Source organism: Diospyros lotus, chromosome 1 (assembly GCF_014633365.1).
Source record: "Diospyros lotus cultivar Yz01 chromosome 1, ASM1463336v1, whole genome shotgun sequence".
NCBI lineage: Eukaryota > Viridiplantae > Streptophyta > Magnoliopsida > Ericales > Ebenaceae > Diospyros > Diospyros lotus.
The window spans coordinates 25,081,736-25,098,406 of record NC_068338.1 but is presented as its reverse complement, the minus strand read 5'-3'; the positions used below and the strand labels follow the sequence as shown (position 1 = coordinate 25,098,406).

Sequence of the window (16,671 nt, the reverse complement as noted above, 5' to 3'; positions counted from 1 at the left end):
TTTATATTTTAATAATATAAATAAATATTTAAAAATTAATTATATTAGACAATAAATAGTGATATATTATTTAAAAAAGAAAACTTTCCAATTCTTTAAGTTTACAAAATATTAGATCCCAACTCTTTAAATTCATAGATTATTTTTCAATATTAAGTAATAAATAATAAAGTATAAATCAATAACACAATAAAAAAAAAGAGAAGAAGTAGTGTTATTTTAAGACAATTTGATAAAATGATTGATAGAATAATGAAAATTTTATATAGGAAATCTATATTGATTTGGGTATTAAAAAAATAAAAAATAAAATAATGATTTTGTAATTTATAGAACTTAATTATGAAATTTCTATATTTTTTTTTTTACTTATTCAACTCTTGAATTTATAGATTTTTTTAAACTCCTCATATTTTTGTCAGAACACACACACATATATATATATATAATTATGTAATGTGTTACTTTTTTACGAGTACCAGCAAGTATCAATCTAAAATTACATCATTGTATATATGTAATCATTAATATAATTATTAAAACATAAATTTATTAGAACCAACAATAAATTGGATCAAAATTTAGTTATTGCCCAAAAATATTAAAAATAAAACATTACTATCAAACATTTATCAAATAAATTTTTATTTGATTTAATTTATTTTATTCATTTTTCATGTTCCTTGACACTGAGCAACCCACCCTTTATGTTACTTATATATACACGTTTGAGGAACAATCTAATTTTTTGAACTTTGTTAAAAAAGGAGCTAAAAGCTAAAAAATAGAAGATGAAAAATCTATTCCATAAAATAGTTATCCTTTCTATCTATTTTTGTGAGGGAATATTTAATTTTTTATACAAAATTAAAATGGATTATTCCATTCCCTAATGACAACCAAATTTCACAAAATCTACATTTTCATTAACATTCCATCAATCCAACCAAACCAGCCTTTTAAGTTGTCAGTTTATCAATTAAAAAAATTAAAATTTAAGAGACTCCAACTAATTATAAATACTTGATGTTGAGTTACCAGTACCAGCAATCACGGGACCTAGTAACTACATAGATAGATAGATAGAGTTCTTAACTAAAAATAAATATATATATATATATTAAAGAAGCACAAGGGGGGAGGCACGTGGGATCTGACTAGACAATGAGTGGTCTTAACAGTCGAAAGCCTGATCGGCTTCCACTCGTTCGTTCACCCGCAGGCACACAACAAAAGAAAAAAAAAAAAAAAAGAAAAGAAAAAGGAAAAAGCTGAAAACAGGCACGTGCGACCCAAACCCCCCATCACAAGGGCTTGACATGTGTCCCTCATTCGGCGAGCAGCCGTCGCAAGTTGACGTCCGACGTCACGTGGCCGTTCTCTCTCTCTCTCTCTCTCTCTCTCTCTCTCTCGGGGTTGCTTTCTCTCACTGCATATATATATATATGTATTCTCTCCTTTTGGACCTTGGCCATTAAGATATCCTTTGTTTGGCTTTGAGAAAAACCCTACCCAAATCCTCCTCAGTTGATTCCTAGCCTCAGAGACAACAAAACCCAGGTGAGCGCGAGTCTCTCTTGACTCGCCGTCGTGTCAACTCTAGGGTTCTTTCGTTTTCTCCTTTCCCAGTTTTTGTGAATCTTGATCGTTTCGCTCTTCTTGATGTCCAATACCCTTGGGTGCTAAAAAATTTGGTCTCCGATTTGACGCCTTCTGCAATGGATTTCTGTTTTTTTTTTTCTTTTTTCTCGATGCCAAGTTGGTTTTGTTTCGATCTTGGATAGGGTTTGGTGATTTCTTGTTCTCTTTGTTTGTTTTCCTTCTTGCAGGTGGAGCTTGCCTTAGGTGGATTTTCTCGAGACCTTCTTTCCGGTAAAATTCGAGTACTTTTTAGAGGGTTTTGTTAATTGAGACTTGGGAGCTCAAGGGTTTGATGAAAATTCTTAGGGGAATGCAGAGATCGATTCGTGACGGACGGACGGCACTAGGCTGGACCAAATCATTCAGCCACGGGATTGGCGTCAGTTTGCCCAAGGCCAGGACAAGGGACAAATTCAAAGTTAGGGTTTTCTGTCTCTAATTTTGGGTTGTTTCTTGAATTAAGTACGGGCTTGTATTTCAGAGTGGGACAAGATGACTCGGATTTTGGTTCAGAGAGGTTCAGCTGGCTCTTCATCGTCGAACCCTAATAGGCAATCCTCATTGCCTAGTTCTTCGACTTCAGCACCGCCCCAGCCACAGGTTGCTCCTGCCGGTAGAGACGATGAAAGTAGAGAAGAGCCGCAAGAACACATTGCTCTGGACGATCTTGTCGAGTATTCTGGTATTGTTGATGGTAAATTGCCTAAAAGTGATGATCTTTTGCCAGAAATCACTCTAGATTGCCAGGATAATGATGAAAATGTTGATAGTGATAAAGTTGGGAAGGATCTAGACGTTTCAGTGGAACAGTCGACAAGGGGATTAAGTGAATTGAAGAATCAGGAAAATGAAAATGAAGGGCCAAATGGTGATTCCATGCAGCTGGTTACTGGCTCCTCCCACCCACCTCCACCTCCAGCCCCACCCCCAAAACCCTCTTCCGGAAACTCAAATTCTAGGAGACACCTATCTGGTAGTTCAAATTCCCCTCGGATTGGATCATCTAGGAGAGCACCTGTGTGGCCTAGCTTGTCTAATATTTCGACAAGGACTTCACCAACTGGGTCTAAACCTTCGTCACCAAGGTCCCATGGTGAAAGCGAAGGTTATAATAGTGCTGATGAGCAGAGTGCTTGTTTCGCGTCCAGCTATGATGATGCAGTAAGTGCCCCCCTTCACCCAACACACGGCACAGAGGAACGGAAAATCCGTGAATTCATGATAAATGAAACTTTGATTTTTGTGACTTGACTTCTTTTCCTTTCACTCATTATACGATGACTACCATTGATCTTTCTTGTTACAAACACGAGTTTTACTAATCATAATGTCCGCCGTGATATGCTTTCACATGATCTCATATACCCTTGATTGCTATAATGAGATAATTATTGCATCTTCAATTTGAGTCCTTTTGCTTCAATTGTTAGCTCCCTTAGTTTCTATTCAATCTAAAGCTTATTGTAGTCTTGTGAGCAATTCCATTTTTTCCCAAACTCAGAAGTGTTATTTTGCATTTGTTTCAGGAGAGGGAACGCCAGTTTGAGATTGACATAAGACGAACAAAAGGTTTAGAAGTCAAACGAATGCTGGAGGACGGGAACTGCCTCTTCCGTGCTGTTGCAGATCAAGTATATGGAGACTCTGAAGGTTATGATTTGGTCAGGCAAATGTGCATTGATTATATGGTACAACCAGTTCTACCAATGCTTTCTTCATGATATATTTTTATTTGTTTTTTCTGTTTTGAAGATCTTTTGGTGTTTTAATTGGTGTCCTGTGGCCTTTCATATCATCATGCTGTGCTACGAAGCATATGGTATGGCCAAAAAGAAAAGAGAAAACACTAATAAGAAGAAAAATAAAAGAAAGAGAGTAAATACGTTGAAAATTGAAATAAGTCGTATACATTTCTGTGAAACCTGAAAGTATCTTTTGTTTCGGCTTGTCTTTTAGTTGGTGGTTTGTTTGGTTGATCTGCATGCCATATTCTATTTGTTCATGTCGTAAATGATGGTGTCAGTTCAGATATTATTTCTCTCTGTCTACTCAAAATGGGAGAAAAGGAAAAATTTGTTATACGAGTATCATCCTTGTTTGGTTATTGCCGTCATATAAGACATTCCTTTATTGTCCATAACTTAGGCATTTGCAATTTATAACAGAATATTTTTTGTTGCTTGAGAAGGCGACATGACAAAAACATGTCCTGAACTGGTACTTGTTCTGGCTGAATTTGATAAGCAGTGCCTTGAGAAATTGGTATCATTAAATTTTAATTTCTCATACTTTCATTTAAATATTGGAAATTTTATCTTAGATTTTAGAGTTTATTTTTAGTAATATTTGTCTGGAGATTTGATATATTTTATCCTGTAAATAGGCTTTAGAATGTAATCAGAAATCAGGCTATTGGATTTGATAAAATTGCTTCGTTTTCTCTTGCTGAATTCTCTCTCCTTTCTCCGATCTCCTTATTCCTTTATACTTCTTCTTCTCATTCTTTTCCCAATCTCTTCTATTATCTTTAATCTTATACAATTTCTTGCCATGCTGCATCAAATTTGTATCGAAGCAAACCTAATCCACCTCAAATTGAGCTGCAACATCATCCAATCTATTGTGAAACAACTCAAGTCTGAAGCCTAACCTGTGCAATTCCTGAACCTCAAAAAGCTTTGCTATCCACTTCATTGTGAAGCAACCCAGCAACAGACAACACATTTGCAAACTCAAACACTGTCATTGAGTCAATTCCCTAGAGGAAGGCTTCTGGATCTGGGAAGACCAGATGATACCGTCACTAACCGAAAGCTATGTGAACCTTCTTTGATCACTGGTTTACCCTCATTGCAAAAAGCGTTGCTGATTTGCATCATTAGACCTTGCCAACACAGCACCTTGTCGTCTCACCAGGACCATCATTGAAGTCTGCAAACAAGTTGACATCTTCCCTCATTGTTGGAAGGTCCCTGATGCCTCATCTCCTGCTTACATATCTCTCTCAAGTTCCTTCTTCCTCCATACTTCTTTTCATCCTTTGCCCAGGCTTTTTCTTCTTCAATCTTCTACTATTTTCTGCTTTCCTGTGTCAGTTGGTCAATTATGCTGTATCACGTATTTATAAATGCGTTTTGTAATCGCAATGCCTTTATCAGCTTCCAAGGGGGTGGTAGTTTGCATGCCTTTTCTTGATAACAGGGAGAGTATACGAGACAAGGAATAAAATGGATAACTTTCTTGTCAGACATTGCAAAAAGGTGAACATTTTATAGAAATATTATTTCTTCTATTTATATATATGATAAATGAGGGATTGGAAAAAGGGAAAAAAAAAAAACACCTTACAATGGTGAGTACTCTCTAGTTGAAGATTTGGAAAGAAGAGATATTTTATTCAACCAGCAGAATTGAACTGAAACTCAGCGGCAAAAGTAGAAGCCGTTACTTACGTGCAACAATGTAAGATGTGACAGGCTATTGGTCTACTAGAAGAGGGCCATATCTAGGCATGGTCTTGAGAGTTTGTTTAATTTTCTGATTGTTAACTTGTGCATGTGCAAACATAGATAAAGAAACAATTCCTTTTGACTCTCTAGTGTGGCTGAAGGTGAATTAGCGTGCTCATAAAACCTTGAGACTTTGTAAACCCTCTTTTTATGGACAGCAACGTGACTCCTATTTTTTATGCCTGCTTTTACTTGGCAAGTGGTCTGCATAGTAACAAAGAAACTCAATTACAGGAAACGTGCTCTCAGTATGAGAACTCTTGTGAAACATTTGAAGAAATATTCCAGAAACTTTTAAGGAAATGCTAGAATGTGTTTGAGTCACTAAAGAGATCGTCAACATACCTGAGAGAAATTTGTTAAAAAACTCAATGCAAATTATTTAAAAACTATATGCATCAAATTTTCATTTATTTTTCTTTAAATTTCAATGAAATATGTGGAGCCATAAAGTAGTTGAAGTATTGTGCAAGTTCTTTATAAGATTTCCTATTGTTGTAAAAGTTTAGAAAGGTTCTTAACTTCTTACTAAGTTTATCATTTGATTCTAACTTAAATTCCATTATTTATCTATTCCCTTCTACTTTTTGTTGAATGGATTTCCCATTTGATTCTCATTCCTGGTTCCTATTACGGGAATTATGATCTTGCACGATACCTTTTTTATCCCGTTTGAGTTTGTTGTTACTTGTACCTTCACTTGCTGTGCATGGGCATTATCTGTTTATGTAACAATTCCCTTTCATGTCAATGCAATGCACAAACAATTCTAGAATAAAGTTGTCCTTAGTTCCCTAGTTTTGTTGTTAGATGAGCTTTTTGGCATATTTTAATGAAGGTGGCTGCTCAAAATGTTCAATTTGGCTTTTTGTTACATTTCTTGCCACAAATGCAACTTTGTGGTACTAGATTTCAAAAATATTTTTAAAGGGATTAAGTTTGAAATAATTTCTTTGTATGAATTGACTTTTATAAAAAGATTTAAGGGAGGGGTGACTAGTGTATGCAGTGAAGTGGGTACTCACCAAACCCCATCCCCCAAACCCGTGGGTCCATGGGGCAGATTTGGGTACAAAAATATCCCCATCAGGGCGAGTTCTGGAGGCTGTTTGAAAATACCTGGTGGGGCCATGGTATCTGACCCATCCCCAAACTGAGTATATTATTGAATTAAAGTAGAAAGTAAGAATTTAGTTGGTTGGTTTTATGAACAAGAGTTTGGGCTTGAAATTTGGCTTGCCACATGTTGAAAATAAAGAGAAGTTGGTGGTGAAGAAGATGATGAATTGGATTTCGAGCTCAGGCTTGGTTGCAATCCATAGAACTTTCATGCTAGCTAACAGATATGATCATCATGATTTTTTGTGTATGATAATCAAATTAGTTTCTGCAATTTTGTACAGCTATGTATTTTTTGCAAACTTGATTAAGCTTCCTATGCAAAAAATAATTTTTACAAATTTGATGTATGCAAAATGATATGTTTTGGTTAGCCTTTCTCTTTTTATATACTTGGTTGAAATTTCTAGAAATGGAAAGTGGTATTGATTTTTGAGCGAGCTAGTTAATAATATTTAACCCTAATTTAGTAATTTCCTTTTTGGGGTTTATGCTTTATTACTGTAATATTTTCTGAATGTGTTTATTTCCCATGTATGCATACCATTATTTTCCTTCCGAAAACTGAATTTATATTTGTGACCACAGAGATTGAATTTATTAATATTTTCCTCGTAATTAATGAATGAAATTAACAAGTAGCCTAAAAAATTGCTATGAAATTATTAAAGTATTTTTTTTTCTATTTTTTAGAATGAAATTTGTTCGGTATGGGTACCCATTATCCTACAGGTGGGGGGAGGGGTGGTTATACAAAATATCTAGCGGATACCAGTACAGGGATGGGGGAGGGGTCCCCTACCCAAACCCTCCCCATTGTTGTCCCTAACTGAGCCTTTTTCCAGACTGATAGATAATTTACGACTATCTGTTTTTTTGGTATGCGGCCCCTTTTCCAGACTGATAGAAAGAAAAGGGATGATAGTGTCAAAAGTAGCCGTTCATCCAAATACCATTTCTCATTGTAGGGTTACAAGATTATATACAATTGGTCAATGAGAAATACTAATCTTAATCTCCTATAATAAGCAGTTTCCTAATTAGATCCTACTGAGATTAGGAAATACCTACAGCTGAAAAGATACAGTCAAGATAGGATCTCCTAGGAGAAAAATATAGAATGAAAATATGGAAACATAGATCAAGCATACAAATCTCTGAATATGGACAGGAATCTTGGTATTTTCTAACACTACCCCTCAAGATGGTGAGTGAATGTCTTGCATTCCAATTTTGCTCAATAATCTTTGACACATAGGGCTAGGCAGTCATTTTGTAAGAATATTTGCAAGTTGATCACCGGTAGGTACAAATGGGGTGCAAGTTAGGCCACTGTCTAGCTTCTCCTTTATGAAATGTCTATCCACTTCAACATGCTTTGTCTAGTCATGTTGTACTGAATTTTGAGCAATGCTAATAGTAGATTTATTATCACAACAATCTCATAGGTGTTGTCCACTTGATCTTTAGGTCATCCAAGAGTATCCTTGTCCAAAGTAATTCACATATTCCTAGGGCCATTGATTTGAATTTTGCTTTAGCACTTGACCAGACTACAACATTTTGTTTCTTACTCCTCCAAGTTACAAGATTACCTCCTAGGAATATGCAATACCTTGATGTTGACCTTCTATCAATAACTGACCTTGCGTAATTAACATCAGTATAGGCTTCAAGAGATAGCTTTTCCGCCCTTCCTGAACAATATACCTTTACCAGGTGTTCCCTTTAAATAATGTAAGATTCTGTACATTGCCTTTTTAGGTGAGTTTCCTTGGGACTGTGCATGAACTGATTGGCCGCACTCACTGCATAAGCAATGTCTAGCCGTGCATGTGAGAGGTAAATAAGCCTTCCTACTAGCCCTTGAAAGGAACCTTTATCCACCGCATCATCTTTTGGGACATCTCCTAGCCGGTGATTAGGCTCAATAGGTGTGTTAACAGCCTTACTTCCAACATATCAATTTCGATCAACAAGTCAAGTATATATTTCTGTCGAGACTTGAGATACAAAGATTCCTTGCTTAGAATGAGCCACCTCAATACCCAAAAAATATTTCAATTTGCCCAGCTCCTTAATTTCAAATTCCTTGACTAAACAACCTCTCAAAGTTTTCATTCCTTCCATATCATTGCTAGTCACTATAATATCATCCACATATACAAGCAAAGTCACTCCCCCTATGGTCAAGTGATGTATAAGCAAGGTGTGATCACCTTGACTTTGTTTATTTCCTATACCAAGCATGACTTTGGTGAACTGTCCAAACCATGCTCTTGGTGATTGTCTTAGTTTGTATAGAGCCTTTTTCAACTTGCATACCACATCTTCCCCTCTTTTTGATCCAAACCCAGGTGGTACTTCCATATAGATTTCCTTCTCTAAGTCACCATGTAAGAATGCATTTTTGACATCAAATTGTTGCAATTTCTAGTCTAGATTAGTAGCCTAGGACAATTGTACCCTCGCAGTGTTCATTTTTTGCCACCGGAGCAAATGTCTTAAGATAATCTACCCCATATGTCTATGTATGTCCCTTATCAACTAACCTTGTTTTGTACATTTCTAAGGATCCATTTGATCTATATTTCACAGTATACGCCCATTTGCATCCTACCAGATTCTTTTCCTTTGGTAATTTTACCAACTCTCAAGTTTGATTTTTCTTCAATGCTGCCATCTCTACCTCTATGGCACTCTTCTAGTTCTCATTGCTTATTAGTTTGGAAAAGGTCTTTGGTATCGGGATTGTCTTTAGGCTAGTGAGAAAAGCTCTATGCTTAGGAGATAGGTTTGAATAGGACATGAACAAGTGTGGAGGGTGTTTGGTACAGGTCCTTGTTCCCTTCCGAATGGCAATAGGAAGATCAAGGTCATTGAGATCAGATTTATCACAACCAGTTTGCTTAGACACAGTTGCAAGTTTAGTAGCAGGTTCAGGAGTAGGAAGACTAGGTTTAGGACTTGGTAGTCTGGATAGGTGGAGGAGTTGGTGCTTTTCTCCTTAGTTGAGTCATTAGCTTCTTGCAGATTAGGAGTCTTTGGTGGAATGTCAACTCTCGCTTGAATCGATTCCAGTGGATCTTGGAAAAAATTCCTCAGGTAAACTCATATTGAATCTTAGTGAAATCAGAATCATTAACATGTCCAATTTTTGACTGAGAGTATCGCCTTTCTCTTGGAATCCATTCTCCATCTCTATGATTCCAATCCCCGAACTCTCAGTCGAGAAGCATCGCTCTTGACTTCAATCAAGACCTATTGTTGGACCTGCGCCCAGACCTATTCTGTCACTTCAAAGTCACCAAGAATTGGTCGGAGATGTACTTCACCTGCAAACGACGAACAAGAATTGTTGAACTTCCGCCAAATTGTCTTTGGTGTCACCCTCAAGACCAATTGGCCAGTGCAATTGCTGTGGTTCTTGCTTACCCAGGCCTCTTCCCACTTCACACCTTCCTTTCTTGTGGGAATTGACACCTTCGTCTCACCCAATCACAGTCCAAGGCTCCACCTCCTGCTTCGCCTTCAAGGTTTGTCTCACCCAATCACCGTCCAAGGCTCCACCGCTTGCCTCACCTTCAAGATTTGACCGAGAGCCGCTTGCCTGTACTCGCCTACCCTAGTTGTGACCCTCCTGAAATCAATGGAATCTTGAATCTGCCGGCTCTTTAACTTTCGTAATTGCCAGAATTCTTTGCTTCTTGAATCGCCACCTATGTCTCATTCAATTTTGCACCCCAGAACTTCCGACTTTTCTTGTCACTCTCTTTGTTGCGACTTAAAATCCTGGACGTCGTCTGCAGAATTAGCTTTGCTGGCCTGCTTTTCCTTCAATTCGAACCCAATATGTCGGAATTTGCTTGGTTGTTAAGCGCAATTGACACCCAAGAAGTGCTGGATTTCAATTGCACCAAGAACCTTCCTAATACTTGACAATTGGGCCCAAGAATCGTCGGTCTTACTCTTCTGCGAGTCTATTGGCTCCGTTGATCGTTCCGCATCTGCTTCTTGCGGCTTGGTCACTCCCGGCACTGCTTGATTTGTGTCAGACAAGCTCTTAGTTTTCTGCTTAGGATCTCTGCTCAAATTGAAAAATTCACAGCCAAGGTTTGCCTGGCTTTGATACCAATTGACACAACCCTAGGGTTTAGAATGGGATTTTGGGGAATTTGAAGAAGAAATAATAGAATGGAGGGAGAAAACAGAACAGATAGAGGGAGAACTTGAGAAGGAAAGGGGAAGGGTCAGACGTACAGTGAGGGAGATAAGAGTGTAAGAGGAAACAGAAATGGTTTATTCAATCAATTCATGCCCTTATTCTCTTAACCTACAGCCTATTTATTGGCTCTTTCAGTTATCAACCAACTAACAACTCCAATACACACTACACACTAAGGGAAATTACAACTAATGCCCTTGGGGTCATGACAATATGAACCTAGGGCTCTGATACCATGTCAAAAGTAGCCACTCATCCAAATATCATTCCTCATTGTAGGGTTACTAGATTATATACAGTTGGTCAATGAGAAAAACTAATCTTAATCTCCTATAATAGGCAGATTCCTAATTAGATCGTACTGAGATTAGGAAATACCTGTCACGGCTCTTCCGTGAATTTGGTACACTCCTAGTCCGGAATGGATTAGGAGATGGATTCGGTAAGAACAGAATAGAACAGTGCAAGGGAGAAAGAGTGTGAGAAGGAAGAAAGTGAGAAAGAGGGAGAGTGAGTGAGAAAGGTAAGAGAAGGAAGAAGAAGTTTCTGATATTCAATTCAAAGATAATTCCCCAGCATAGCTTAGGAGAATATATACAACCGATAGGGTGTAGGTGCTGCGACAGCAGATCCCTCCCTCATTCGGGTATAACCAACCTCTTGTCCTATTGTAGCCCCTCCACATTGGGAATCTTACTGCCTTAGCTAATACTATTAGAGGAATTACTAAAAGAAAATCAAAATTTTTTGCTACTCTAATTCACTGTCCGAATGAGCCTTCCGTGACAATACCTATGGCTGAAAAGATACAGTCAAGATAGGATCTCCTAGGAGAAAAATATAGAATGAAAATATGGAAACATAGATCAAGCATACAAATCTCTGAATATGGTAGGAATCTCAGTATTTTCTAACAGACAGCTACCTGTTTTTTGGTATGTGGTTTGACTGGGCTGATGACCCAATTTCAAGCATCAAACTTCAGACGGTTGTCAAGTACATATAAATCCTTTTATTAATTTTGATACTTGACCCCCTAAAGAACAAGCCAAAAGAAACTTACTATCACTTTTTGGTAAAAGAGTATGGCAGATACTGTTAAGACAACCCAAAAGAAAATTACCTTATCACTTTTTGGTAGAAGATTATGTGAGATACTATTTAAGGCATTTAATTGGGCGGTTCCTTTTTTCTCCCCTTTTTTTTTTTTTGCAGTTTGAATAATTTTATCCTTTTTGAAGTAATAACAACTAATGTTTATCCATATTCTGATGGTTCTTGTCAAAATACATATTCCTAGTTTAAGTAAGCTGTTAATCAGGACAATCTCAAGGTGTACCACAGCAGCCTATGCTCTCACTGAATTTGTTTGGGTATTCCTTATAGTTTTTCTTCTTTTTTTTTGTGCATAATTTATAATGTTTTAACTTTTCAGGGAGTCCCAAACCTATTTAAAGGAGAGTTGCATTAGAGTAAAACTTTAAAATGTGCATCATGAACGCAAAAACATAATAATATGTGCATTTATCTGTATACCAAAAAGACCCCTTCCATGCTGGTGAAGCTACATTTTTCTTCCAAAGTTACCTTGCGTCTATGGTGCCATCTTTGGCTGGGCCCGCACAGGGGGTGGGAGGGTGGTTGTTGTCAGTTAAGGATCTCAGGATGTTGGTGCATCCTGTCATCATGGATTGTGTTGGATTAATTTCCTTTTCTTACTGGAAAGGTGTGTGTGTTCTTTCATTTTTTCTTAGCATGCTATAGATTCCTTTTTTTGTCCCCCCCTCCTCATTCTTTACCTACCTACTCTAGTAGATTTGTGCTCTCTCTCTCTCATGGTTAGTTTCTCATATTATAGTTAAGAGGTTTATACATGCTCTTCATGGTGCTTCTGTTTTCCATTTGTATAATTACCCCGGGAATTATGCAGGTTTAAATTACATAATTTGGAGAACACTGCATACTTTGTCATAATTGTTTTTAGCTGTGGTCCATGCAGGAGCGGGAGAGAGACCACTTTTCTCAATTTATTACTGAAGGATTCACCTCTTATTGCAGGAGGAAGAGAAGGGATAAGGTATGTAACATATCGTGTTGTTGCCTGCTTGTTCTATCACCTCCAAAATAATTTTTTGTTCCTTAATCATTCTTTTATTACATTGGCCACTCTCCATCCAATAACTCTTTACTAATAATTTCCTGTTGCTAAGTTTTGATTTTGTAATGGTTTCATTATTGCCCCGGGGGGGGGGGGGGGGGGGGTTGCTTCTGGTAACTTCCTTTTTGCTTTAAGATTTTCTAGTATTTATGGAAGGCCTCTTTCTCTCTATGGCTGAAGTTTGGATGTAAGATTTTTCTTTCTTTCTTTTTATTTATTTATTTATTATTATTATTATTTTTTTTTTTTTTTGGGGGGGGGGGGTTAAAGTACAGTGCGGGGGAACATTTATGAAAATTTGAGTGTGGACCTTAAACGGCCATCATGCTTCTCTACTTTTTGCTAACTTAATGATCAGAAACATGTCTTGACGTAGGTCAGTTCCCCCGTCATTATGTTTTTCATTAAAGTATTTAATCCAAACTCTATTTGCAAACACTAATCTTCTTATTGTTAAAAGTTTCAAAAACTGCTGTCCTTTACAGTCATAGAATACAAAGGCCGTACCATGTAGATTGCTTTCTTCATGAACATCAGGAGTCTTTAGGTGCTAAGACTAGTTGTGCCCCTCTTACTGACAAAACTCTTACCAGAGTCCATACACTCCTAGATTTTTTACTTAGTACTGACTGCTTTCTTTGCATTCTTCTTTTTCTTTTGTTTTGTTTTGTTTTGGTTATTAGTTATTTAAACATTAAAATGGGGATCCTCATTCCCTGGGCATATGCCCTTTTTAGTAGTTATTGAAGTTAGAGGCAGAAATGCAATTCATCTGTTTTCAGCTCATCAGAAACCATACTATTTACATGCTGTGTGTAGCTATTCCAGTTCTTTGGGGAGTACCTTTTCTCTAGATAGGCTAAGTGTTTAGATGCTAAACAATGTGAAGAAACATACTGGAGTTCATGCTATGAGAAATTAATCTTGTAGCAAAAAAAAAAAAAAGTGGAGTTTGTCTGGGTATGACTTGATGGATGCAAGTGGAAGCTTCATGCCTTCAGAAAAAACTGAGTACCAAAAGAATCTGTTATTATTAACCGTCTTCTTTTTAGAGCATCAATCTACTTACTTGCCAACTCTGTGCAATGATATTGTGTTGTGTTGAGCATTTAAAACAAGGAAACAAACTCCCTGTCCCCCCGGCAAACCCTGCGAAATTGATGACAATATTTTTACTACTATCCATTTAAGATGATTGTGTTCTTTCCTTGTTAATAAGTGCAGTAATTTTGTACCTACGTACCTATTCAGTGTTTAAAGCACATTTCTTTTCTTTTTCTTGTTTGGCTAGGTGTTTAAAGCACATTTCTGTTTTTCAATTAGCATATCGATGATTAAATAGATATTCTCTTCTGGTGGCAGGTTTACGGAAACAATGTAGAGATCCAAGCATTGGCTGAGATGTACAATAGGCCTATCCATATATACTCTTACAGTCCAGGTCCTGCTCTATTTTCAGTTTGCAGACATGGTTCTAACATTCATCCCAGTAATTGTTGAATTTCAACCATTAAACCACTCTAATTCCTAGTTGTATGGGTGCAGATCCTATCAACATATTTCATGGAAGCTATAATACTGACATACCTCCCATACGACTAAGTTACCATCATGGAAATCATTACAACTCACTTGTTGATCCAAGGCGATTGACAATTGGTGCAGGGCTTGGATTTGGTTCCCTTCGAGGGGTGAGTTAGATGATACATAACTGTTATCCTTGTTTCAGTATTATTCTATGTTATTGTTTTAAGAAAGAAGTATACAATTTTCCTGCTTTTTGTTATTAGTTTGAGTTGCATAAATTTCACTTGCACATCAAATGTTCTGACGACATGAGGCAAGAGGGACGGAAATGTGAATACAAGAACACCTTTAACCCAGTGGAGATCTCTCTATCTGGGCTTATAAATCTCTAGTTAGCCATGAAAACCACACATTTGGGCATTATCCTTAATTCTGTTTCTTTTGTGTGTGTGTCTGTGTGTGTGGGTGGGTGGGTGGGAAAAGGACGTGGTATTATTACTATAAATCAACCAAATAATGAATCCAAGTTGCCAGACCCTTGGATTTTCTGAACTGCCACAAATGCATCAAGTAGCAGGTTGTTTGGCTGATGGCTTTTAGTTGAAATTGTTCCTTTTCTACTGGTAGTACAGCTGTTTCATTGTTTGTATGCACGTTGTCACGCTCAGTTAACTCATTTTGATATTTGCTCTGTGCTACAGAGAAATGTTGACAAGGATCAAATCAAGGCTGCTATTAAAGCTCAACAAGACCAACAAATTGATAATGTGAATATCTTGATGGGTATTGTTGCAAACCATACAATTTTATTACTTGAAATTGTACTAACATCATTTGTATTCCTTTCTTTTCCCCATTGAAGGCACTTCTTGCGGAAGGGCGATTTTACTCTGACCTTGAGCTCACGGAGAAAGAAATCGAACGAATGGTGATGGAAGCTTCTCGGTCTGAATATCTGGCTGGTGACAAGTTCAAGCAGCAAATCGGTTGGAAAGAAACTTCTACTTCTGGTGCCGAACCATCATCATCTGGAGCCAGTGAGTTCCTTTCCTTTGTATGAAATGCATTATTTTTCTCAACGAATTTTGATGTTTTTCAATTTTTTTGTCCAGTTAAGTTGATTGCTTTTGTTTAGGTTCCAACTTGGATTATTGGCACTAGAATTTGTGGTCAGATCTGATTTTGACCAAAAGAGGTTTTGAAATCTTGATACAGGGCCTTCGGGGAGTGAGACCATGGTTGATGCTAGAGAGAATGCTTTGGCAGACACTGTTCTGAGCAGCAGCATGCAGATGGTCCTGTCTATGGGTTTCAGCTATCTGCAGGTGATTGAGGCATATAGTATATTCGGAGATGATGTCGATTCGGTGGTGTGTTACTTGCTGGAGACGGGAAACAGTAGCCGACGCAAAGGCAAGGCAACTGAATAAGCCGCCACAGATGATCCATCGGCTTTCTGGGCAGGAAAGGAAAGTCGCAGCTTCTGAACCGGGTGGATCTGGAACCAACTTAATCTGATGAGGAATATCAATAAGATGCATATAGTAGTTAAAATGTCTGTAGACTGGATATACCGTCAAGGTAGATGGAAGAACAATCAAAGTTCCCCGAAGCTCTTAGTCAACTGAAAAATCAAACAAACAGACGAAACAGTACTGGTCGGATCTTCAATGAGTCATGCTGCTACGTTTATGTGTTGTGTAGGAACTTCTCTCCCTTAAGCTGAGAATGAATGACCTTGTAAGGAAGTTAATTGTCCTGTGCTATCCACTATTCACTATTCACTATTCACGATTAAGGTTTCAACAAAATGGAGGCTGGTAAAGCGTATGCCTTTATCCAGATTGGTATTAGATCTTAGACAACACAGGGAAAAATAAAAAGAATAATAAAGTTTGCCTGCTATTACTGGTTGGTTTGGAGTGGTTCCAAGTCCATGGCAAGAGAGGTGGTGGTCATGAATCCTTCTCTCTATTTGTGAAACAACCTACAAATTCATCCCCAGATAAAAGTTATTTTGGGGGGGGTGGGGGGAGGAGTTAAAATCAATGTTGTCAACTTAAGATCAAGATTAAGATCTGATATTTTGGTTTAGGTCTTTTTGGATAAATTTCAGATTGACTTGCGTAGAAGAAGCCTACTCAAATAGTATACTGTTTGGATTAAATTCGAATTCACTTTCATAGAACCTGCTAAAACGTAGAAGCTTATAGAGGGCATGTTTCAGTGTGGTAGTTGTTGTGTCTTTTAATCTTGTGTTAAAAGAATAATGTATGATAAGTGACTAATGTTTTGTTTATTTTAATAGAAGTAAGTAATAAATTTGACTGTAACTATAGTTCGCTTTCCTTATTATAAAAAAATAAGGAATTTTTCAATTTTGATTCAAGCTCTTCAACTCTCTTTTTCTCCCATTTCTCATTGGCAACGGCTACCACTGGGCAATGCCAATTAACCACCAATAATTTTTCTCTCAAGGAAACAATTGAATT

At 37.3% G+C, this 16,671-nt stretch overlaps 1 protein-coding gene across 5 annotated transcripts; it reads left to right on the top strand.

The window, feature by feature from the left end:
* Positions 1–1,445: 1,445 nt before the first annotated feature.
* On the top strand, positions 1,446–15,975 carry LOC127803403 (OVARIAN TUMOR DOMAIN-containing deubiquitinating enzyme 6). Of its 5 annotated transcripts, none has more exons than XM_052339636.1 (10): positions 1,446–1,560; positions 1,830–1,872; positions 1,948–2,802; positions 3,168–3,329; positions 12,494–12,571; positions 14,015–14,093; positions 14,198–14,343; positions 14,881–14,946; positions 15,042–15,216; positions 15,395–15,975. In XM_052339636.1, exons 3-10 carry the CDS (start codon positions 2,134–2,136, stop codon positions 15,607–15,609), a joined length of 1,590 nt encoding a protein of 529 aa, XP_052195596.1. In that variant the 5' UTR covers positions 1,446–1,560; positions 1,830–1,872; positions 1,948–2,133; the 3' UTR covers positions 15,610–15,975. The 5 variants fall into 5 exon arrangements, with proteins under 5 accessions (XP_052195596.1, XP_052195566.1, XP_052195572.1 ...); XM_052339606.1 differs by having other exon boundaries at positions 12,479–12,571; XM_052339612.1 differs by having other exon boundaries at positions 1,450–1,560; positions 1,958–2,802; positions 12,479–12,571.
* Positions 15,976–16,671: the final 696 nt, after the last annotated feature.